Source organism: Pieris napi, chromosome 6 (genome assembly GCF_905475465.1).
Source record: "Pieris napi chromosome 6, ilPieNapi1.2, whole genome shotgun sequence".
NCBI lineage: Eukaryota > Metazoa > Arthropoda > Insecta > Lepidoptera > Pieridae > Pieris > Pieris napi.
Genome location: NC_062239.1, coordinates 750,981 through 773,860, shown reverse-complemented (window position 1 = coordinate 773,860; position 22,880 = coordinate 750,981). Strand labels below are relative to the sequence as shown.

Sequence of the window (22,880 nt, the reverse complement as noted above, 5' to 3'; positions counted from 1 at the left end):
TTTTTACAATTCATTTTGACTACAGATCAATCAATTCGGTTACGATTCGCTGTTATTTCACAGAATAAAAATGAAAAACATCTATCTATTTACATTTATTAAATAAACTTTTAACTTTTTACAATACAATTCTCGGGATAAATAAATAAAGTTTAAACGGTTAGCTATAGATATAAGCCTGACTTAACAATGACAGTGGTAAGTGAACTATTAGAGACAGAGATAATAATATTTTAAGATTTTTTTATGTTTTATTGATATATTAATTTAATAGTTTAAACAATTTACGTTTTCAGAATTTCTAGGATTATTCATATCTTTGGGTTCTACGTGAATCATGACTTTGATTCCGGTCCCTTGACGAGCAACTTCGTATGCCTCCAGGGTTTGCTCGAGTGTGAAATGGTGAGTGACCAATGGCTTGACGTCAATTTGTCCGCTGGAAACCATGGCAAGTGCTATTGGGTATCTGAAATTTATGAAAACAGATATAACCATATGGACTTTTGATTGTCTGCTTGAATAAATCTATTATTATTATTATTATTTTTATAGAACAGAGGCAAACGGAAGAAAGTTAAGTGATGCCGCCGCCCATGGACACTCTCAATGCCTGAGAGGTCGTGTATAATAATACTTCAGTGGGTTCCACATAGTGGTACACGGCGGATCTGCCTTAAAAACGCTCAGTTGTGGAACGGCGGACGCCGAGGTACTACGGATAATATTATTTATAAACATTGACTTAATGTTCAGACCAATTGACCTTTCAAGTGCTTTTTGATCAATTAAATAACGTTAAAAATTATGCTGCCTTGTCTAAGGTATACTGTAATTTTGGTCCTAATAATGAATAATACCAATAGTACTTTTCTTTTATACAATATCTGGTATTCTTCCTTTTTAACTCTCTTATAACGTCAATGCACACACTAGTTTAATTGTTTTAGATGCAGCGAAAACAAACAGACCGATAAAATGTTAAAAATCCTTCTAGTGTATAACTAAATTGTCATTGTCATATTCTTTAAGAAGAGTAAAGCTTATGTGGAATTAGTAGAAAGTGAACTGACTCATTGACATATCTGAAAATCCCGCGTATGTCGACCTCTCGCGCCATAGCTCCGGCCAAGGGCAAAGTAAGCTCCGGGTTGCCCATACCCACTAACACCACAACACCACCTGACTTCGTTGCCTGCAATAAGTAAAGGAATTTAAAATACTGCTATTTACTATGTATAGTATTTAAAGTATCTAAATTTGCTACCTGTTTGTTATATCAAAGTAAACTTGTACACTGCTTGCATGATACTTTTTATTTTGAGAATCACGCTGTGAAACTATATAACTTACCAATAATGCCAGTCGGACTGTACTCTGAACTCCACTAGCATCTATGGAGATATCAGGATGTCCTCCTAGCAACTCGTGAACCCGCATTACGAGGTCGGCTTCGGTGGACTCCTTCGATACTAAAAGGGTGAAGTCCGCACCCAATTTCTTTGCGATTTGTAAACGGGACTCAAGGATATCTGCAAAGTACATTAAATATATATATGACAACGCTTAGCATCTCCCTTCGCGATCGCGTATGAAATGAGGCCATTCGTGAGAAGAAAGGCCTAAGCGACGTAGTAAGGGCTGTCGCAACATCTAAGTGGTGGTGGGCAGGCCACATAGTGCATGGACAAGAACCGATGGAACCCGCAGGCTCCTTGAATAGAGACCTGGGCTGAACAAATGACGGCGCGGCCAGCCCACCGATTAAGTGGACTGGAGGTTGGCTCGTAGTAAATACAGAAAGGCCAGTGCAGAGCGTACTCGAGGAAAACTACCTACTAATAAAGGAAAATAACTGTTAAATCTGACAAAACATCAGATTTCATAAATCATATTATATACTTTACATTCTCAATGGCAATGCAACGACTATTTTTCACCAATAAAAAGCACTGGCTTAAGTTTCTATCATTCTAAATTCAATATTTTTTTTTTCAATAATAATAATATATAAAAAACGTATATATTTTTATCTAAAGGTTTACTGCATCCTATATAAATATGAATAAACTCCATGTTAGTTTTATATTTAACCCACCTGTTATAAGAATCTTGCTTGCCCCCATAGCTTTAGCCGCCAACATGGTGACGAGACCAATCGGGCCAGCTCCCAGAACTAAAACCACATCGCCAGCCGTGACTCCGCCTCTGCGACACGCGTGAATTCCCACCGACAAGGGCTCTAACAGTGCACCTTCTTCCATTGTCACGTGGTCTGGGAGTCTGGTTGAAATATACAATCTCTTTAAATTCTTGTGTCCAAAACATGATGGCAGATTTCATCTGATACTTCGATGTTCCAAATATTTTTGGGCATTCGGCAGATAAGTGCTGTTAGTGTCATTGCCCGTAGGATAATTGTCGCCATAAGTTGATGATTAAATTAGTTAGTGAATTAATGTTTAACGTCTAACAAAATCTATAAAGACTAGAATAAAAAATCTATTTTAATAGAGAAATAAACTTACTTATAACAAAAATCAGCAGCATGCTTGTAATATCTGGTCAGGTTCCCGTGAACTGGAGGGGTGGCGCAGAACTGAATGTCCGGACACAGGTGGTATCGGCCTGTTTTGCAGAACTCGCAATAGCGACACGGAACTCCTGGCTCTATCGCAACGCGGTCACCAACTTGTAGGTTCTTTACTTTATTGCCGATCTGAAAAACATACAAATATTATGTCCGTTATCTCAAAAAAAACTACTGACGCTACAGCCCGATTCTGGTCTCAAATTTCTGAATCTATCTTCTTGATTATTTTTCTTTATAGACAAGTCAAGGATCAGTTTTTATAGTCACGCACACAATTAACGGTATTAGACATAAGTTGGTTTCCTTGTGAGGTTTTCCGTCGTCCGCCTTTTTTTATGTGAAATTTTAGAAACGAGTTATTAGAAGTATAAATAGTAATCCTATTTGCCAGGGTTCTAACGGATAGGCAGTCACGGCAATCAAAAACACTCTATTTGTTTATTAAATTTAGTTAGCTGTGTAAACAGAACAGAACACAAGAAATAGATAAAAATTATCAATTTTCTTTTATTTGTGTGTAAAAGTTACGTAAGTTAATAAATAGTAATAATGCGATACATTCCTTGGAAAGAAAAAAAATACTGTCAGGCATATCGCAGACATCAGCCTTGCGATTCTGTAACTCACTTTTCGAACTCACACAGCTCCCACCTTTTCAGAATGCCAAATCATAAAATGACTGCTTCACGACTGATTTGAGAGCGACCGCCAATGCGAAAACCGCTGTGTGAGTTCGAAAAGTGAGTTACAGAATCGCAGGGCTGATTATAACAATGATAAAAAACATCATTTCTCTTTTGTTTTTTAAATATAGAAGTCATTTTTTTGCGTCGTTTTGTCGGAACTTGTTCTTATTGATTTTGTGTGTGTTTTATTACCATAAAACATATCTGCTTGAAAACTACGGAGCTGGTAAATCAAGATAAAAAAGTAATATTAGTAGCTCATGCTGCTCTATGCTCGAGAGTTGCGTGTTGGTGTACTGAGTTCAAACGGAGAGGAAGAACTTCTACCTTCTTCTACCTACTTCCGCCGTTAAAGGAACATCACAGGAGGCACTAATTTGAAGATAGTGACGCAGTAATCACCGCGGTACATTCTTTTGAGGGATTAAGAAGATGAAAAAAAAATAGTTTTAGAAAAAAAACGTGTGGAAACCTGAAAGTTAAGGACTACGTCGAAAAATAAAGTAATATTTAAGATAATTACTAGTAGATAGTACTAGTATTTGTAGTGATACAGATATTTGAATCCTATTTATTCTTCACAAACGCAAATTTCTACATTTCAATGGCTTACACTGAAAACTGGGTTAAATAAGGCTATCATAATACATATTTTTTATTTTTTTTCCTAGCTGAACTGGGAAGGAATAAAAATACAAATATGTTAGACAAGGATCGCATCGCATTTGTCCAAGGTGCATTCAAAGGCAGTTAAACTGCATGCTATTAGAATTGCATTGATTACGCTAACGTCGCAAGGTTGTCTATTTTAAGACATACACATATATCAAATAAGTATTTTCTTATTTTTTTATATGATTGTTCTTTTATAAACGGATATAATATAGCTAGTTATACCCGTACCCTCTCGTCTATAAATACTTTGTGGACAATAAATATGTAGCGACACCCACAACCAAAGGCTACAATCACTGCGATGACCCTAAGACCCTAAACCCCGCTAACAAAGGTTTTCTGACGCAAGGAGCAAGAATTCTCGACCTCAGACAGTGGGGTCGGCAGTCCGTGGTTAGACTGGTCGGATCCTATCTTTAGTTCGGAACAAAAGAACCTTCCTTCCTCGACAAGTACAAATAATTTAAATTTGAACCTATTAGCTCAATACGAAGAAATAAATAAAATAAAAACCTTTTGTTTTTTAATATATTATGTAGCTACGTGTTTCTTGAGTTTAAAGTTTTATCTAATCATTGTGATACTTAAATTTTATGGTGGAACTACATAATATTTTAATGCTACAAAACAATCTTTTATGGCTGCGCTAAATCCTTGAAAAAACAATTTAATTAATTTGTAAATGATAAGTTTTTATCTTCACAGTTTCATTGGATGGCTCTTCAGTAACTCAACTACAGAAGCAATAACAATATTGTATTACAGATCGTATTTAATTTAAGACGTGTTATTCAACGTGGATAACATATTTTATAAGGTGGCATAATACTGACATATGCATAGTTAATCGCAATTCTAAATTAATCTTCAATTTCATGTCAGCAGCGTAACTAATAATAACCACATTCTAACGCAGGTTAAAAATCCTGCTTTAACGCATATTTTTCAAGACACACTTCCGGACGCACTTGTATCGCTATCTTGTCAAACAAGTTCATGGTTTATTTTTGAATAATAATCATACGTTTATAAAGTCATGGTATTCATTTAAAAATCATATTAATTGTATAACAAATAATCCATCTTGAAAGTTGTCAACATTTACGATAATAGTTATCATTATATACCTACTGTAATAAAATTAAACTTATCACAGTTTGTAACCTGCATTCGATCCAATTATCATACAACATATATAACGCTATATAAGAACTCTTTATAATTAAATTATATTTCTTTATAAACTTAGTAACAAATGACAATAGGCTAAAAGGCACCTTGGTTCCGATCAAGAAAAAAATTATGTTTACTGTAAGTGCTGTTAAAACTTGTTATTAAATGATTTACTTAGAGTTGTGGTAGAGTATCTGGTGTTAGCGGATTAATAATAACATAAATAAATATTACAATGTACTTACGAATGTTTTTTCTTTAAATTGACCATGAAATGGGAAATAGTGGCATACCTTAGCGACAACACCAGACGCCTCGTGTCCCATAATCATGGGTCTCTTGAGAACGAAGTGACCGCAGGAGCCGTGTTGCCAGTAGTGCACGTCTGATCCGCAAATACCCACACAATCCATGCGCAGGAGGACCTCTGAAATAAATCATCTTGGTTTAATAAATAAATTGTTTATTAAAGATAGTGATACGATTAGATCGATTAATTATAAAAATCCGCACAATCAGCCATATAAATATAGACATGCAAATGTCATATTAATTTTTATAATTTCATATAATAAGAACATTAACATAATGTCATAGTAATAGTTAAATTATTTATAATTGTTGTCAAACTTATGGTCTAAAATCTACCTCTCACGCAATCTCACGCAATAAAGGCACCTTGTCTTTAAAAATTTAATCACCTTACCCTTGAAAATATTACATGGCAGTGATCTATAACTTCTAGGAAGGTGATTAAATAATAGATAGATAGATAAATAGTTTGATAGCGTAACAATTTATCGTAAGATCTAATGTATCTCTAAAAGGCTTTCTTGGCTGTTCTTTTTCTTATGCTATCCTCAACACTTTTAAATGACAATTACATAATTATTTATAGAACTATATAATATTAAAACATTGTTGAAGGTTTTTCTATAACGTTTTTTTATAGTTGTGTATTTTAATATTATACGTAATTGTCTAAGTAGTCATTTTACTTACCATCGTCATTAATTTCTGGTATTTGCGTTTGTTCCTGTAATAAGTATAAAATTGTAATTAAAATTCAAGGAAAACTTTGTTCTGTGACAAATTAAGGTCTAATAGGAAAACAAATGATAACGTTATTTTTTTGTTTTAGAATTATACAATTAAATCTATTAATGTTTTACTACGTAACTGAATAATAAGAACTAATTGAATCCAAGGTTTATTTTATTAATTAGTTAGAGTAATAAAAGATAATTTGCATCGTATATATATTTAAATATTTAACTGTAGCAACAATTATTATCTAGATTATAAAGCTAAAGGATAAAATCTAAATAAGTAAAAAAAAATCTGATTAATATGTAGTATTTGTAGCATAGCATTTATTTTAAATCGATTAAATTTTCATTAAAATTTCAGTCATAAAAACAGAAAATAAATATAATAATTAAATATTACATAGTTCTCTACAGACTTATAAAAACAAAGGTGAACTCACGAGACGCAAATCTTTTGGCTTGTACAGCACTGCAGTTAGGTTATCCTGAGCCATTTTCTGCGCGTGCGCGGTTCACAACTGTCAATCCACTACTGTCGATAAATTATATCGTAGATAAAACATAAATCCGTTACGTAATTAGCGGCTTTATTAATGAAATTATGGTAATGGTTGAGTGTTTGAAGAGTTTTACTTATTAAAATAAAATAAAGGTTTACCTAATAAATTGCTTATTTTTGTCAAAAGAAAATAATTAAAAGTTGTAATGTAACTTGCAATTATATCTTTTTAACAAGTATTTACGAGATAATAAAAACATGAAGACTTAAAAGTTATGCGGCACTGGTTTGCATTATTTACGAATATGAATATCGTAGTTCGTCTCGGCTAAAACTAATTTGACTAATGAACGCTATGCTTATCAACAAAAACCCTAAATAAATAATAATTTGACTTTGATACCGGACATTGAAGTAAATTTGGAAGGCGGGGTTTTGCGTCACTATCAACGTCACTGGTCGGGCCTCTTAGTTTTTCATTATTTTAAATAATTTGGCAATGTTCCGACAATAAATTAAAATAGATTAGCATAACAAATATGGAATTTTTTTGCACATTTGATACGACGTCGTCAATTTGTTTAATAAAACCTGTTTTCGGTTTTAAATTTAATAGTACGTATTAATGATTATCAATGCGTAGGTAGGTATATAGATAATTAAATTCATAGGCTTAGGTGCGACTTAAGCCGCAGACGGCAGAGGCCACTAAATTAGTTTTAGCGTAGTGTAAAATTATTTTGTAATTCAGTAGAAATGTAGACTTCTTTATTTGATTTATTTCGTTTAAATAACAGTATGTGCTATTAATAACATAAAATCTTTTCTAATCTAGGTTTTATCAAAGGAGTTTATAAATTCTCATTTAGTTGTCGCTTCTGATTTCTTCTGAATGCTAAATTCAGAAGCTTTATATCGAGCCACAATCTAGTCTTGAGTTTTGTAGTTTTTTGTTTGTGTACTGTGAGTTTTGAGAATACGCGTATTTGAGTTAGCAAATCATGTTTAGCGCCAAACAACGGAATGCTTTAAGATTCTTCATATTTGTTGCTGGACTAGCAGTAATGTATAATTATATTGGATTGATGTTGTAATGTAAGCCTTGTGATTAAGCGTTTAATATCCACATTCGGACGCAATTTCCAACAACGAGAGGACATTATTTTTTTTTCGGTTATTGATTAATGAAATAGACAAACGTGTCTATTAGTAAATAAAATATTAAATCACGAGGACATAATATACTATTTATAATAATGTTAGCGTAAGAGATTAATGCGCATTCTAATTATTAGTAAAAACTTATTTTTTTTAAAGTGAAAAGTAAAAATTATCCGATTAAATTTAAAAAAACTTACTTATTCGGATAAACTATATTGTTTTGGGATCTAATTCCATGTCAGTACTTTATATTGATATTTGTTAAAATGAAGATTTGAATAAACTGATTTAATACATTAATCAATCATAATACATTAATGAAGTCAAGTGTCTCAGAATTATCTTGAAATCAATGTATATATGTATATGAATAAAATCCACAGAATTTCGACTCTCCAAATATCTTTGGGCCGTTTCAAGTATAGGAACATGTTCGTAATTTCAAATATACAAAAAATCTGACGCACCCACAAATTGTACATCTGTTCTATTATATTTCTAGTTACATCTATGACCGCGGGGCAGCTGCACGGACAACGAGGGCAGTCGGTATTCTCACAAAAACTATTATAGTTAAAACTTCTATCGAGGCCTTGACTAGCGACGTACAATAAATTATGCCAAACTATTGGACTAGGTACGTCTTGTTAGAATAGAAATCTTGATTGGCGATAAACTTTTATTTCCTAATAATTAATGCTTTTACCTACTTTGAAGTCGGGTTCAGAATTCATATTTGACCAACGACAGTTGGTCCCCGATTGGGTTGCCACTTAATAATAACCCCGTATAAAATTTAAGCCTTATTGTTACCAAAACACAATTTATACTAAAAAAAACAGCCAAAATGAATAAAATAAGTTTGCCAGATAACTTTGTCGTAGTTTTCAGTATCAAAACGGATTCGACCTCACACATATATTTACAAATATGATGAGATATTTATGTTTACGTAAGCGTAATCATTTAAATGTGTTACCCTTGCGGCATTAACGTCAATGACCTATGACTACTTGATAAAGTGTAAGTTACCACGCGCATTTTTGTGTATCATTAAATTTTTAAGCGTAGTAGAAAGTAGAAGTAGAAATCACCTCGGTTTTTTTATATATGTAATACCCTAAATCAACCACGCGAACAGGCAGATTCGTGGCCGAGAAGCTGAATAATAATTCAAAGCCTCTTCAACCACTACGCTGACGTTGCTTCTTCTCCTTTCTTCTATATGTTTTTTTTAACACAGCGTAAACTCGTAACTACCAAAACTATGGGCAAAAGCACATAATAATATTTTAACGAACATTGACGAAATGAAACATTTTTTTATCATTCTACAGTGCGAGGTTTTAACATACGAGGTTATCGTTCTACAGTGACGATAATTTTACAGAAATGATACTTTCGTAAAAGTAAAAACGGTACAAATAGACTGATTTAGTTTATACAAGTAGGTAGTAAGAATAGGTAGATTTTTTAGATATAGACCCTAAGTAGTATTCTTGTATTAACCCCCAGGAAAGCAAAAGATAGGTAATCTTTATGATTGCACTTCTTTCTATTACATTTATGATAATACGTAGTTTATAATAATGATAATATTAATCTTTATTTGCAAAGCTTATAAACAACTTACATTAAAAACAAAAGTACTATAATCTTATCAATTTCAATTATATAACTCTTTGAACTATGGTTCGGGCGTTATGAATATCGTGCACTTACTTACTTCTTGTTTAAGAAATAATTTTCTCTCAAATCTTTTAAAATTCTTAAAAACAAAACGCTATATTCATCAAGTTCACGTAACTATAATCCGATTTTAAATATACACGTCAATAGATATCTCACATATCAAGTTTCGAAGTTATATTATAAATCTTAACTTTGACTTTGTGTTTAGTCAATAAATTGATTATCACGCTGATCACTAGATGGCAGTTGTTGCATCTGAAAACGTGGTATGTATTGTTATGCTAAAGCATATTGTACATAGTGGTAACTGTCTCGGCCGAGCTATGCTCGCTATGTCAGCCCGAGCTGAGCTGTAAAGGCTCTTAAGGCCAACGAACACTGAGAGATCCCATTCATGAACAAAATATGATTAAACGAATTTTATGAGATAAATGATAATCGATTCGTATTAATATTTAATATTCCTGCTCGCAGACTCCTTATGGACTAGGGAGCATTGAAGAAAAAAAATCACTTTGATTCCACAATAATTTGGTTTAGAGGATATATAAGGAAAAGTCTTAAGGCTAAGCCACTTATGTTAAATCAAAAAGACACACAGAAAGGGTAAACTTAGCCCTTAGGAGTAGGGGAGACCGGGTACAAAAGTAACACTTTGTACTTCACACTTGATTTGTGGCTAGGTTTTAATATTGTCATTAAATTAATATAACCATATATAATATATCAGTTTATGTTCTTTACACTAGCAGCTCGATTTATTTTACTATGGTGTGTTTTATATGAATAACAGAGAGTTAAAAAAAAATCGTCAGTTGTTACTTTCGACCACGTAGGCAGGTCGAAAGTAACAAGACGAAGAGGTTGGTAATTAATACAATATTATATGTTTAATCAACAATTATTTATTTAAAAAGTAAAAGTTCTGCATTCTGCATCCATCCACTAGCATTGCCAGCTCCGGCACAACCAACAGGACTCTCAAGAATCATGTGGTCTTGGAATTGTTTCAATGGGAATACGAAAAAGGAGGGATGTGTCCTCCTTGAGCATTAATCGCAACAGCAATAGTTACTAATCTTCCACGTTCTGAGGTTACTGCACCTACTTGTTTAGTTCCTTTTTGAGCAACAATCTTGCTAGGTTTGTTTGTTACTTGTGTACCCATAGGACTATGTTACTTTTGTACCCTTCCTCATTTTTGTTGAAACATGAAATATAACTTAAAAACGGAACGTGCTTAACAAAAACAAATTTAAACAATGTACAATCAATCTAATCAAAAATAGATATGCAAACATTCAGATTACTACCATCCTTTTACGACTATGTAAACATTAAATAACAAAATATCGAAAAACTTAGTTTTGGTTTGTAAAAACACGTAGTATCCTCTCACACAACCTAAGAGTGCGTGGAGTACGCGGCGACTAACTACAAGTGAGGGGGGCGCTCTCAGCTATCGCCTGACGGCGGCGAAGCTGTTTTCGCCCATTGGATGAATCTAGAGAGCATTTGTTACTTTCGACCAGCCGTTACTTTTGTACCCGGTCTCCCCTACAACTACTTAACAAAAAATAGTTGCACAAGTATTTAGAAGTACATATACGACTGTGTCACCAAAATATAGGAATTAAATACCTACCATAAGTTAAGTATTGCTTGAGTATGCTATTGCTTCACAGATCACTGAACATTGACTTGAGCATTAACTTTTTATTAAACTAATATGTGTATATGTTAACGTAAAATTGTAAACACCGTTAGATTATAATTTATCTCGCGAGATTATAAACTGTCGAAAGATTGTGAACCTCAGCGTACTGCTTACAATTTAACGTATTATTATTCGGTAGATTGTACTACACTAACTTAGTTATCATTCAAACTTCCTTGGTCAATTACAGATTAATTTTACTTCCCAACAATTTCATATAACTACCGAATTATAATACGTTAATTTGTAAGCAGTTCGTTGAGGTTCACAATCTTTCGACAGTTTATAATCTCGCGAGATAGATTACAATCTAACGGTTTTTACAATTTTACGGTGACATATATAAATAAAGACCTTCTTAAAAGCAATGCACAGGTTACAAAAATACAATACCTACATATATTTTTTTAAATCTGTGATCAGAATAAGCTGATATTTATAGGAGAATGAATAAAAAATATATTATTTAGCTTTACGGTGCTTTTATTCGTTAAATTTTATCTTCGTTTACTATAAAAAATTGACTTATTTAAAAAATCATTATTGAATTGTAATTGTATAAGTAAACTACTACAGAAACTACTTTATAAATAGTACATTTTATTTTGACCTAGTTGTTGGAGTTCTATCGAAGGTAGAATTTGTAACAAATGATAAGATGTTTTCATCTAAATGAAAAGCTAAACATATTTGTTATTGATTAAATGAAATTGAATGCTCTAATTGAAAACAAATATTTAAAATTTTAATAAAAAATTGTTTAAAACTGCTACTATTAATTCATATAATTAATCTTATAATATTATTAAATTATAATGATAACGGCAGCTGATACCAGCGCCATTGCTCCGACATGTAACGTACAATTAAATCATACATTATTATAGGTATGTACACAAATCTTGAATAATTACACAATTAATGGAGGTATATACAGTATTTACAACTCTGTACAATATTTCTTCTCAGCAAGCTATATTTTTTAAAATTATTGACTTTAAAAATTACTCCAAGACGTCCTACGGTCACAAAATATTTCCTGCGGTAGAAAAACAATATTTTACAGGGCACACTAGTTGCCAGAGAATTTGATTTATTGCGTGCAAGTATTACCAAATGTGGGTATGAATTTTTATTAGCCTTCCACCATTCTAAAATGAGATTTTGATATGACTGAATCATCCATGTATGTTGAACTTCAACCACGGGTCTAGAAAATGCGGTACCACTGGGCGTAATATTTTGTAATAATGAACCCAAGTTCTCCGTTCCGGATACCGAAGAGGTTTCTATACTATTGTTCTTCTTTTGTTGTTTCCTCTGAAATTAGGGTACCTAATCCAATAAGATTATTTTTTGTGGATTCTGCAGTATTTTCGTCTTCGAAATAAAGTTTGTAACATGCATGTCGTAAAAGTGCGGCTATATTCTAGTTAAGAAAAACGTGTTTGGTGTCCATTTAGAATATTCTGCCTTACCACTTCCACGTCATCTGGTAAAGGCTGCGTCGCCGATTTCAAAGCTATAGTTATAGCCTATAGGGATAACCGAACTATCAGACACATATCTTTCGCCGGTAATCTCTTTTGTTACTTCTTCACAGGACGATAGAACTAGGACGAGTTTTTCTATAATCCACCAATCGATCGGCAACTCTTTTAATAATATAAGCGCTAACATATAGTATTTAGAGTTCCACATGGTAGGAACATCTTGAACCGTAATTTTTTTTTTTTTTAATGTGGGACAACGTTCTGTGCATTTTGTATAATTTTAGAAATCGTACTATTTTTTTTATAGAACAAACGGGCACGAGGCTCACCTGATGTTAAGTGATACCGCCGCCCATGGACACTCTCAATGCCAGAGGGCTCGCGAGTGCGTTGCCGGCCTTTTAAGAATCGGTACGCTCTCTTCAGTGGGCAGCTGGTTCCACAAAGTGATGGAGCGCGGCAAAAATTGCCTTGAAAAACGCTCAGTCGTGGAACGGCGGACGTGGAGGTGATACTGGTGGAATTTCGTTTTCTGCCTCGACCACCGATGATGTTACTCAGCTGCAGATATTAATCCGAACAATTCCTCTGAACACTCTCCATGGTAAATGCGGTAGAAGATGCAGAGTGACCCCACATCTCTACGCAACGCCAAAGGATCCAGCCGCTCGGAGAGGGATTGGTCGTCGACGATTCGAACCGCTCTTCGTTGAATACGGTCAAGTGGAAGGAGCTGGTACTGGGGAGCCCCCGCCCAGATGTGAGAACAGTACTCCATGAGGGGCCGAATTTGCGCTTTATACAGTTGCGGTGGCCCGGAGTGAAGTACCGTCTTGCCTTGCTAAGCAAACCAAGCTTTTTGGAGGCTGATTTAGTCTTTCCCTCCAAATGACCGCAATGAATGAAATTTAAAATCGTTCGATATATATTCCGATGGTAGCTGTGGCTTTAAGAAGAGTGTATTCGAAAAGGCTTTCGCTATGAAACTAGTTAACTAACCGCTAGCGCCTCCCCCTTATACTTGTACTGAAACCAGAAGGTTCGAGTCCCCTAAGGGTGGGCCAATCTCTCGCCAAATCTGGCAGTAGGCTCTGACTTTGCCTTAGCGATTTCCCGTTTATTTTCTTTTTCCATTTTGCCTTAGTAACCACTAAATTAGTACAATGCACATAGCAATTGAAATGTTTCCGACCCAAACATTTCTCTATACACACGCACACTTAATATTGGATCCGTTGTCTGAAATTGCAAGAATTATTTTACGTTCTATGTTCTATTCCCAAACGATGCGCGATAATTCTTCTGTTAAATACAAGGCCCTGTGTGACGTTTTACTCAAGACACAACATTAAAACAACTAAGAGAATCGATCGCAAGATCATGTCCACCGCAACATCAATGTCCGGTAACACCCTAAAACCAGTCACCATTACGAGACGTCCACATATCAGTAGATTAACATAACATATGGAAACCATTTTCATACTTAGCAACTCCTTTACTTAAATTTGGTGACTTAATATAGAGCAGGCAGCAGATTATTTTAACAAAAAAAATCTTGTGAGTGCAATATAGTTAGGAAAGACATGTTATAAATATACACATATATATGTAATAAATGCAATGCTTAAAGATGCATAAATATATCGGGATTCCCTACACTCACACACGTGAAAATGTGCACATCTCGCTATTGAGAGTATTTCGTGTTGTGGATTGAAAAAGCTGCCGTAAATGGTGCCGCATAAGGTAGAAATTCATTTAGCACTTGCAATGGTTCTGTATAACGCCTTCGTGCTCAAATGACGGACTTACTATTTACACGTTTCAAGCTAAACCTAGTATTAAAACCTGTTATTTGATATACACCGCGACTCTAGTAAAATGAATGAAATAAAACACAAATTGTATAATATTTTTATATCTATTCTGCCCAACCCCACAAGCCATGACTCTCTCTGATGGTCTCCGTGTTGTCTCTTCTTTGTCTTGTGACAGCACTAGCTTCCCCTTTCGCAATCGCCTTCTTTCTTTCCATCTTCTTCTGCCTCTGTTCTAGATTTCTCTTTACTTGCGATTTAACCACCTCGGGGGCTATCGTACTTGCAGAGGTATACGATCTCATAGATCTTACATCAGACAAAGCTTTTTCTATCATCGCCAGTCTGTACTTCTGTGATGTTTTATCTTCTTTGTTCTCTTCGTTATCTTCTGTATTTTCTTTTGTATCAGGTTCAGTGGATGGATTTAATACCAAAGTAGGCACTTCATCATCTAATGATAAATTGTCTGTTCTTTCAGTAAGTTTCTGAACAGTTTCATCGTGTTGAATAGATGCTTCAACCTAAAATTATTTATATAATATGTTTAAAAACATATGTAAAGCATATCTAAAATTAAATGAATTTATAAAACTGACTTTTTTTGTATAAATTAGGTTAGTTTTAAATTACTTATTTGTCTTAGGTTAGGCTAGATTGTTATGTTATTAATTGTATGTTTGTGCAAAGACAATTGATAAAAAAAAGTTTAATACTTTTTTATTTTTACAATTCTTCTTTAATGCAATAAAAAATGTTTGAAATTAGATATTTCTAACACATATTTCTTTTCTAATGCAATCCAGTCTTCCAGGTTATGCGCAGTTAGAATAACATTTAATGAAGCTGTAAGAATTAGAAAATGTATGAAAATTTAAGAAAACTTACCTCTTGTCTCAGACAAGCTATTTCATCTTCATCCATTTTCGTGGAGTTTTCGTTAGTATCCTCTGTATCACTTTGTTCATCACCACTGACTTCGAGACCAATACCCATTTCCTATTAAACATAGACAAATAGATTTCAATTTAAAAATATTATTTTTTTGTAAATTGTCAAGTTTCTTTAATAATCATATATATTTTCCAAAACATAATTTTATTATAAATATGCGCTTTGTCTGTGTACCACTAAAAGTACTCTGAGCTAGTTATAATGAGCTGTCCAAATATGTTAAACAAAATAAAGCAATTACCTGAAGCAATTCATTTTCAATGGCTACATCCCGTTTGTATCCAGAACAAGATACTTCAGTGTCAAGTTCGTCATCTCTTTCCAATTCTGAAAACCTTGGGTACTCTTCACTCTCATAACTGAAGCGTTTCTTGAAGAATTCACGAATACAGCGTACGTCACGGTCATAATATCTGAAGAAAAAAAAGTATCATGTAGTAAGAATCCCAATAAAATTATAAAACACATAATATATAAAAAAAATATAACATGTAAATATAAAGTATATTATACTTTTATATACCCTTATAAAAATATTCTTAATAAATATTAGAATAATTCAAATAAATGTTGTTTTCTAAAATTGTAGACATCATCATAAAATGTTTATATGATGATTTTTTGTAAAATTGTGAAGAAAAGACTACATGTTTAGCAGACAAAGAAATCAAAGAAATTTATCTACTTACTGTTCAGCGTTAGGATGCCGAGTGGAGACCATTTGAGGGAAATCAATGATAATTGGGTGTCCATCTTCATCAATCATTATGTTGAATTCATTAAAATCTCCATGTATGACACCACAGTTCCCCAAACGGACTATTAGACCCATTAACTCATCATATAGCCATTCTACGTCTGATACTGAGGTTACATGTGTTCTGAAAATAATAATTACAGTTTAACACATTAAAAAAAATATTATAAATGATATAGCTGCTCAAGCGCGAAGTATGGCTCCAGTACTACTCTAAAACACATTGAACTGAAGTCGTGGATAACATTAACATTATTATCCTCTACTATAATAAAAATAGGGGTTGATAGTAAAGGGGTGAAAATTAGGGGTTGTGTGCATTTATATATCTTGTATCATAAAAAAATAAAAACAAAAAAATTGTCTAAAAAATAAAAACAAAATTTTTGGTGCAGACACCCCTTATCACTTAGGGGTTTGAAAGATAGATAGTAACCGATTCTCAGACTTACTGCATGAATATGCATAAAAAAAATTCATAAGAATTGGTCGAGCCGTTTTGGAGAAGTATGGGAACGAACATTGTGACACGAGAATTTTATATATTAGAATTAGATAAATAAGTTGGCCAGATCAGATACACTCCAAAACAATTAATTATTTTTGCTAATTACATGAGTTAGCAGCAGGATGTAGACTTCTGCCTGCACTCCCGGAGTGCAACCCCTCATTTTTTCAACATCATATTGGCTTAGTACTGTAAGGATAGTGTATGTATTTTTGTGAATAAATAAATGAATAAACAAAATAAAATATTTATAACATACTAAGACGGATAATATTACCAAAGTTACTTACAATGGTCCTCCATTTACAAGCTCCATTACAACACAGTGTCGATTAAAGTCTATTGGTTTGGGTACAGGAAAGTCTCTGTCATATAAAGCCTTCATGTATGCAAACTCTTTCGTGGCTGAAATTCTTGATAAATAAAGCCACGAGGCACGATTGCGGTGGGCATGGTAATCTCTCTTGTCTTTTACGTTACGAAAGCAGGTACGACCAAGTCTGGAATTATTGAGAAAAATTATAATAAACACCATGAATGTAATTTTAAAAACAACAAATTAAAACAAAATTTGAATAGCTTCAGTAATCTAAAAAAATAAAAAATCTTTTAAGTAGCCAAGTTTTACATTACTAATTTTTGTACACCTATACATAAGAATGAAAAACTAAAATTATTGTACCTATGTAATTTCAAACATAAAGGTGTTCTATCTTCATCTGCTACTATGTAAATATTAGACTCTTTTCCCACACCTATCTGATTTCCAAATGATGCAATTACTTTTCTGTTTGTCAAAGCTTTAAGTGCCAAGTAGTCATAGCCAGAATTTGTGAGCCGATAACCATCATCTGAAATCAAACATTTCAAATTAAAAAGCTTTAAATCTTCTTAGCTGAAGGCCCCAGCAAAAAAATAAACTTTAAAAATAAAAAGCTAGATCAAAAGGTATTTTAGACAATTTTTACATTTTGTATTGCTAGCATAGTATTAAGTACTAATTGTACACAGCCTAGAACTTACATTGCTTTCCTCTCTCGTACGTGAGCAACCTATGTTTACATAAGTCCTTCATCAATTTGTGGACTCCACCATGACGTAAATTGGCAATTGAAGCAACTAAAGACCCTGGCACTAATTCATGGTTCTTCATTCCCATTTCAACCTGAAAATAATTCATTATGTTGAAAAAATAGTAGTCAATATAACCTTCTATATAATGTTTTTATAAATATAGCACTTACCGCAGTTAAAACTCGAAAATCCTCACCAGTTAAGTAACGCAACATTGCAACGTCGAGTTTTCCCATGATTTATAGTTATTGTAATCAAACAATTTGATTATTTAAAATACACAATGTTAACTTAAAGCCATGCCAAAAATAAAAGACTTAAGAGTTAAGACTACAAAAATACAACGTATAGGGATGCTCGATGATCATCGATATTGACAGCAAAAACATCGATGTTCCTATACCAAAAATATCGTAACATCGATGTTAACTGAATCGAACATCGATGTTAACTCACGGCCTCCCACTTCCCAGTTCCCACACGACCAATGCAACTTACGAAGCAAATTATGTCTTCTATGAAACCATCCACAAATCAGGTTTATTAAAATTTTGAACGCGATTTCATTCTTTGCGCCCGTAGGTAGTAGTAGTAGTAGTAGTTGTCGTAGTCTTGCTCGCTCTTTCTCTCTCTCACAGCTCACTCCCTCGTTACTCTTTATCAACAAAGAAATATATTAAAAGGTTCTTCTTTATCAACATTACTTTTCATTCAGTCAGTTGATAAAAAATAACGGTATATGTAATAAATTTGTTCTGTTTCTTAATAAATTTCGAACCATTTCACTATGTTTTATTTCTTTGTCAATTATTAATGCAAAAATCATGCGATGTTCAGTTTTCGATAAATTTCGAACATCGATGTTTGCCTTTCGATTATGACATCGATGTTATGTCAAAAAAATTACGTTGACTATCGATGTTAAGCGGCCCCTAGACGATCAATTATATTGCGCAATATTGAAAATTGTGCAATATAATTAATCGTCTAGGGGTAATATTGAAGATTGCGTAATGATTGTACGAAAGTTTGAGCGAAACAAAAATTTTTATTGAACCATATTTTTCCATTGCGTCGTGTAGGGTCAGCATTGCGCAATATTTTTTGCCTGTGTTTCGTCGGCAAGGACACACGCGTGCACGCTTCCCAAAAATGGCAGAAAAAGATAATACGAAAGTTAAGGAAAGAGAGTTTATCGTCGAATGTATCCAATTGTACAGAGAATTGTCGTCTTTGTGGAATGTCAAGAGCAAAGAATATCATGACCGTGATAAAAAAAAAGCTGATTACGAAACATTGTTGTCTAAATATAAAGAGATGTTTCCTGAGGCAAGCAAAGATGACGTGAAGAAGAAATTCAATTCTTTGAGAACCAACTACCGGAAGGAACTCAAGAAACACCTTCAGTCGATGAAATCCGGATCTGGTACAGACGACATATACCAACCTACTTTATGGTATTTTAATGAAATGTTTTTTTTACAAGATCAGGAAACCGCATCGGATTTACAGTCTAGTATGGATACTCAGTCTACTATACGTAGTCCGGGAGGAGAGAGTGAACATTCTAATTTGGATACTAATTATACACAGGTAAATTTTAATTTTTTCGATTTATTAAGGTCAGTACTCACATACGGTATTACTCGATAGTTTTACTCGAAGTCGAGTAAAAATCATCGTGTGGACCGCAAAACTCACAGCTCGAAGGCTCGCATCGTTTCATTTAATTCCAGCCGGCTCGATGGAATTAAATGAAAGTAATTTCCTTCGAACCTACTCGAAGCGAGCCGTCAAACTTGACTCGAACTTGTGTACGTGACTGCGAGTGGCGCGAGGCTAGCGTCAGTCTGGTATTGTTTATCGTGATTGAAACACGTGTTTTTAAGAGAAATGGATTTGCGAGTTTATTCCAAAAGCGCTATAGAAGACTTTATTAACACATATAGACAGTGTGAGTGTTTATGGAATGTCAAGTCCAAAGATTACTCCCACAAAAATAAGAGAAATGAATGTTATGATAAATTACTAGCTGTGCTTAAAACTGCTGATGAGGATGCAAATAAAGAAACCGTGGTCAAGAAGATAAACAGCCTACGTGCTTCTTATCGTAAAGAAAGGAAAAAGACACGTGAATCACGAAGTGGAAGTGGCGCTGCAGAAGTATATAATACAAAGTTGTGGTATTTCAAGCTTCTAAATTTTTTAGATGATTCAAGTCCGATTTCACCTACAAGGGAAAATCTAAATGAAACACATGTAAATTGCTATACTTTTTATTTATTATTTTTATAATTGTAATTATAATTAAGCTAGTATTAAGTAATCCAAAAAATCATTAGCTCAGTTCCTCCTTTTACATTTTTTCTTGTCATTTTCTTTGATTTTCTTATAAAGCACTGGGAGACTTGCTAAATACAGCCACCGTCTCCTTTGTTGCACAGACATCCTTTGGCTCGAACGGTTCGGTGAATACTGGACGGCGCGCGGCGCGCCTCACTCGATTATCAATGCTCAATGTGTGGACGAAAGCCCATGCCATGGGTTTTACTCGACAGTTTAGCTCGATCGAGTAATACCGTATGTGAGTACTGACCTTTAAAAAAAAGTACATAAAGTATTACGAAACCATTTTCTCTTGCCAGGAAACTGCACCTTCGTTGTTACAAAATCCATTGTATTCGTCCCGTGCTTGTTTTGCGATATTCAGTGATTTTTTTTTATTGATTTTTTCCAATTCTGTCAACTGAAATACTTCCTTTGATGGTGGGTGTATTATTCCTGACTTGTTATCTTCACGAAACATGAATGATGGAGATAAGTAGGAACGGGATTTCCTCAAAAAATTGTGTAGATAACAACAAGCCAAAACAATTTTCCTTATTTTTGTAGGATCAAAAGGAAATGCTCTTTGAAATACTCCAAAACGAGTAGCTAGTATACCGAAAACACTTTCAACCATCCTTCTAGCACGCGATATCCGATAGTTATATATTCTATTCTCTTTTGTTAATCCAGTTTGGCTATACGGTTTCAGTAAATTTTGAGACATTGGAAAGGCATCATCCCCAACAAAAAAGTATGGGAGCTTTCGGGAACTTCCAGGCAACAATGCAGGTGGTGGGATATTTAAAGCATTATTTTTTAATTGTTGTCCAAATATTGTATTCTGCAGCACACCTCCATCTGATACACGTCCATTAGTCTCTACATCAACCATAATGAACTCGTAGTTAGCATTTACAACCGCCATCAACACAATACTGAATGTTTTTTTATAGTTATAGTAGTATGATCCAGAACCAGGAGGTTTCTTTATTTCCACGTGTTTGCCATCTATAGCACCGATTACATGAGGAGCATTCCACTGACTCTCAAAATCCTTGGCAACTTTTTTCCATTCCTCGGCAGTTTGTGGTAGCTGAAAACAAAATAACAAATTGTTTATCTTTTTCAGGAAAATAGTTCAACCATTGAAGCTGATCAAGTTACAACTACATCCTATGCAGTTCCGAAGACAAAATATAAAAAATTAAAGAGGAAATCTGATGATGAACTTATGCAACTTGCAGTTAACCGTCTTAGACAGAAGCCAGACGAATATGAAAACTGGGCTGCGTCTTGTGCTGCAGATTTAAAGAAAATGGAACCAACACAACAAATCTTTGCAAAGAGTGCTATTGCTGCTATTATCATGGAAGGACAATTAGGTCTTTTACATCGCAATTCAGTTAAAATAAATACTCCAACAGTAACAATAACTCCATCTCCGACATATACAAGGGCCACGCCAACTCCAACAAATTACAACAGCACGCCATCGCCTGGCTATTCTGATCTTCCACCTGAGGAGCTGCCAACAGAACATGTACTACTCCCAACAGGATAATCAGCAGAACAGACAATTCTCAACAGGAAAATGATGCTAATGACATGTCTCAACTCTCAATATATAAAGCTAAATAAATGTTTATTAAATAATAAATAAATGAAAAAATGTCTTTATTTACCTTTATTAATTTCTTCAAAACATGTATTATGGCTTCGCAGGTTTCTATAATTATTAAGGAAAGACTTTGTGGGGAAATAGCACTATGAAACTTTAAATCTTCTAGAGTATTCCCAGTAGCTAAATACCGTAATGTTATAGAAAGCCGTTGAGAAGGTGGTATTGCTTCCCTCATGATTGTATTTTTTTTCTCAATTAATGGCGTGACCAATTCTAGTAGCACTTGAAACTGTTCCAAGTCCAGTCGTACAAAGTCTTTTTCCTCAGTTAACATCAAGTCTTTTAAGAGATTTTCGTGAGTGTATTTTGGCCTTTTCGTGTACCAATCTTTCGACCAACGACGTGTTCGTTTACGTTTACGCTTAGCCACAAGCAATAACACTACAGCTGCAGCTAAATCTTGTGTGGACATATTGCTTGGGATCAAACTATTCTCCGACTGAACAAGAAAACATTGCACAATTTGCACAGTTCCTATTATTGTGCAAATATAATTGACCGATTAAAGAAAAACATCAACATCAACGTAATTTTTTTTAATTTTAAAGCTGGTAACGAGTCAATTAGGCCAACTAATTAAGGGAGAGTGCGTTTTCCAATTACAGAGCATTTTGCGACTCAGTGCCGCACAATGCCGCATAATGCTGAAGCTTAATTGGAACGTGAATTAGTTTTCAAATGCATCAGCAGAGTGCGCTAAGTCAGTGTTGACAAAAAAATGGTCTGAATAGAGTTAGCAACCTCATTAATGTATAAATAATGTGGTAAACAATAATAATTGGTTGAAAACTTTTTACGCTTAATTTAATAATCAAATTATTTCATTAACATTTTTTTACTGAAATAAGAGAAAACCTTTAAAGAATATAAGGTTTTAACAAGCTAAATTTACAGTAAAATATTTAGTTTCAAGTAAGAAGTTTACATCATTTACGTTTTGAGTAATATTTTTTAATGATTTCTAAAAAAATTATATACTTTTTCAAAACCATTGCAATTTTTTCTAAAGTATAATCCTGT

General features: G+C 33.8%; 4 protein-coding genes across 5 annotated transcripts; 1 reads left to right on the top strand and 3 right to left on the bottom strand.

Moving 5' to 3' along the window:
* Positions 1 to 80: 80 nt before the first annotated feature.
* LOC125050195 (sorbitol dehydrogenase-like) lies at positions 81 to 6,714 on the bottom strand. Its single transcript, XM_047649874.1, has 8 exons — positions 6,617 to 6,714; positions 6,130 to 6,163; positions 5,421 to 5,554; positions 2,529 to 2,719; positions 2,099 to 2,283; positions 1,354 to 1,532; positions 1,074 to 1,195; positions 81 to 469 (listed from the first exon to the last, which is right to left on the bottom strand). Exons 1-8 carry the CDS (start codon positions 6,668 to 6,670, stop codon positions 268 to 270), a joined length of 1,101 nt encoding a protein of 366 aa, XP_047505830.1. The 5' UTR covers positions 6,671 to 6,714; the 3' UTR covers positions 81 to 267.
* A 7,929-nt stretch (positions 6,715 to 14,643) lies between these two features.
* Positions 14,644 to 18,183, bottom strand: LOC125050178 (serine/threonine-protein kinase RIO2). Its single transcript, XM_047649822.1, has 8 exons — positions 18,022 to 18,183; positions 17,801 to 17,942; positions 17,460 to 17,628; positions 17,068 to 17,277; positions 16,202 to 16,393; positions 15,754 to 15,925; positions 15,447 to 15,557; positions 14,644 to 15,082 (listed from the first exon to the last, which is right to left on the bottom strand). The coding sequence occupies exons 1-8, from the start codon at positions 18,085 to 18,087 to the stop codon at positions 14,663 to 14,665; spliced, it is 1,482 nt and encodes a 493-aa protein (XP_047505778.1). The 5' UTR covers positions 18,088 to 18,183; the 3' UTR covers positions 14,644 to 14,662.
* A 589-nt stretch (positions 18,184 to 18,772) lies between these two features.
* Positions 18,773 to 21,856, top strand: LOC125050180. 2 transcript variants are annotated; one of them, XM_047649825.1, is made up of 2 exons: positions 18,773 to 19,444; positions 21,309 to 21,856. In XM_047649825.1, exons 1-2 carry the CDS (start codon positions 19,004 to 19,006, stop codon positions 21,738 to 21,740), a joined length of 873 nt encoding a protein of 290 aa, XP_047505781.1. In that variant the 5' UTR covers positions 18,773 to 19,003; the 3' UTR covers positions 21,741 to 21,856. The 2 variants fall into 2 exon arrangements, with proteins under 2 accessions (XP_047505781.1, XP_047505782.1); XM_047649826.1 differs by lacking the exon at positions 18,773 to 19,444 and adding an exon at positions 19,564 to 20,110.
* LOC125050179 (putative nuclease HARBI1) lies at positions 20,112 to 22,426 on the bottom strand. The gene is made up of 2 exons (XM_047649824.1): positions 21,862 to 22,426; positions 20,112 to 21,272 (listed from the first exon to the last, which is right to left on the bottom strand). Exons 1-2 carry the CDS (start codon positions 22,270 to 22,272, stop codon positions 20,472 to 20,474), a joined length of 1,212 nt encoding a protein of 403 aa, XP_047505780.1. The 5' UTR covers positions 22,273 to 22,426; the 3' UTR covers positions 20,112 to 20,471.
* Between the last annotated feature and the right edge of the window lie 454 nt (positions 22,427 to 22,880).

Bases quoted from the DNA above. Each gene is read 5' to 3' on its own strand.
- LOC125050178 (XM_047649822.1), bottom strand. From the start codon at position 18,087: ATGGGAAAACTCGACGTTGCAATGTTGCGTTACTTAACTGGTGAGGAT. The intron at 15,926-16,201 runs GTAAGTAGATAA...TTTTTTCTTCAG, and splicing joins CGGCATCCTAACGCTGAACA to ATATTATGACCGTGACGTAC. The intron at 15,083-15,446 runs GTAAGTTTTCTT...AAATAATTTTAG, and splicing joins TAGCTTGTCTGAGACAAGAG to GTTGAAGCATCTATTCAACA.
- LOC125050179 (XM_047649824.1), bottom strand. From the start codon at position 22,272: ATGTCCACACAAGATTTAGCTGCAGCTGTAGTGTTATTGCTTGTGGCT. The intron at 21,273-21,861 runs GTAAATAAAGAC...TTTTGTTTTCAG, and splicing joins TTTTGAAGAAATTAATAAAG to CTACCACAAACTGCCGAGGA.
- LOC125050195 (XM_047649874.1), bottom strand. From the start codon at position 6,670: ATGGCTCAGGATAACCTAACTGCAGTGCTGTACAAGCCAAAAGATTTG. The intron at 2,720-5,420 runs GTATGCCACTAT...TATGTTTTTCAG, and splicing joins CGTCTGGTGTTGTCGCTAAG to ATCGGCAATAAAGTAAAGAA. The intron at 1,196-1,353 runs GTAAGTTATATA...TACTTATTGCAG, and splicing joins CAGTCCGACTGGCATTATTG to GCAACGAAGTCAGGTGGTGT.
- LOC125050180 (XM_047649825.1), top strand. From the start codon at position 19,004: ATGGCAGAAAAAGATAATACGAAAGTTAAGGAAAGAGAGTTTATCGTC. The intron at 19,445-21,308 runs GTAAATTTTAAT...TATCTTTTTCAG, and splicing joins TGGATACTAATTATACACAG to GAAAATAGTTCAACCATTGA.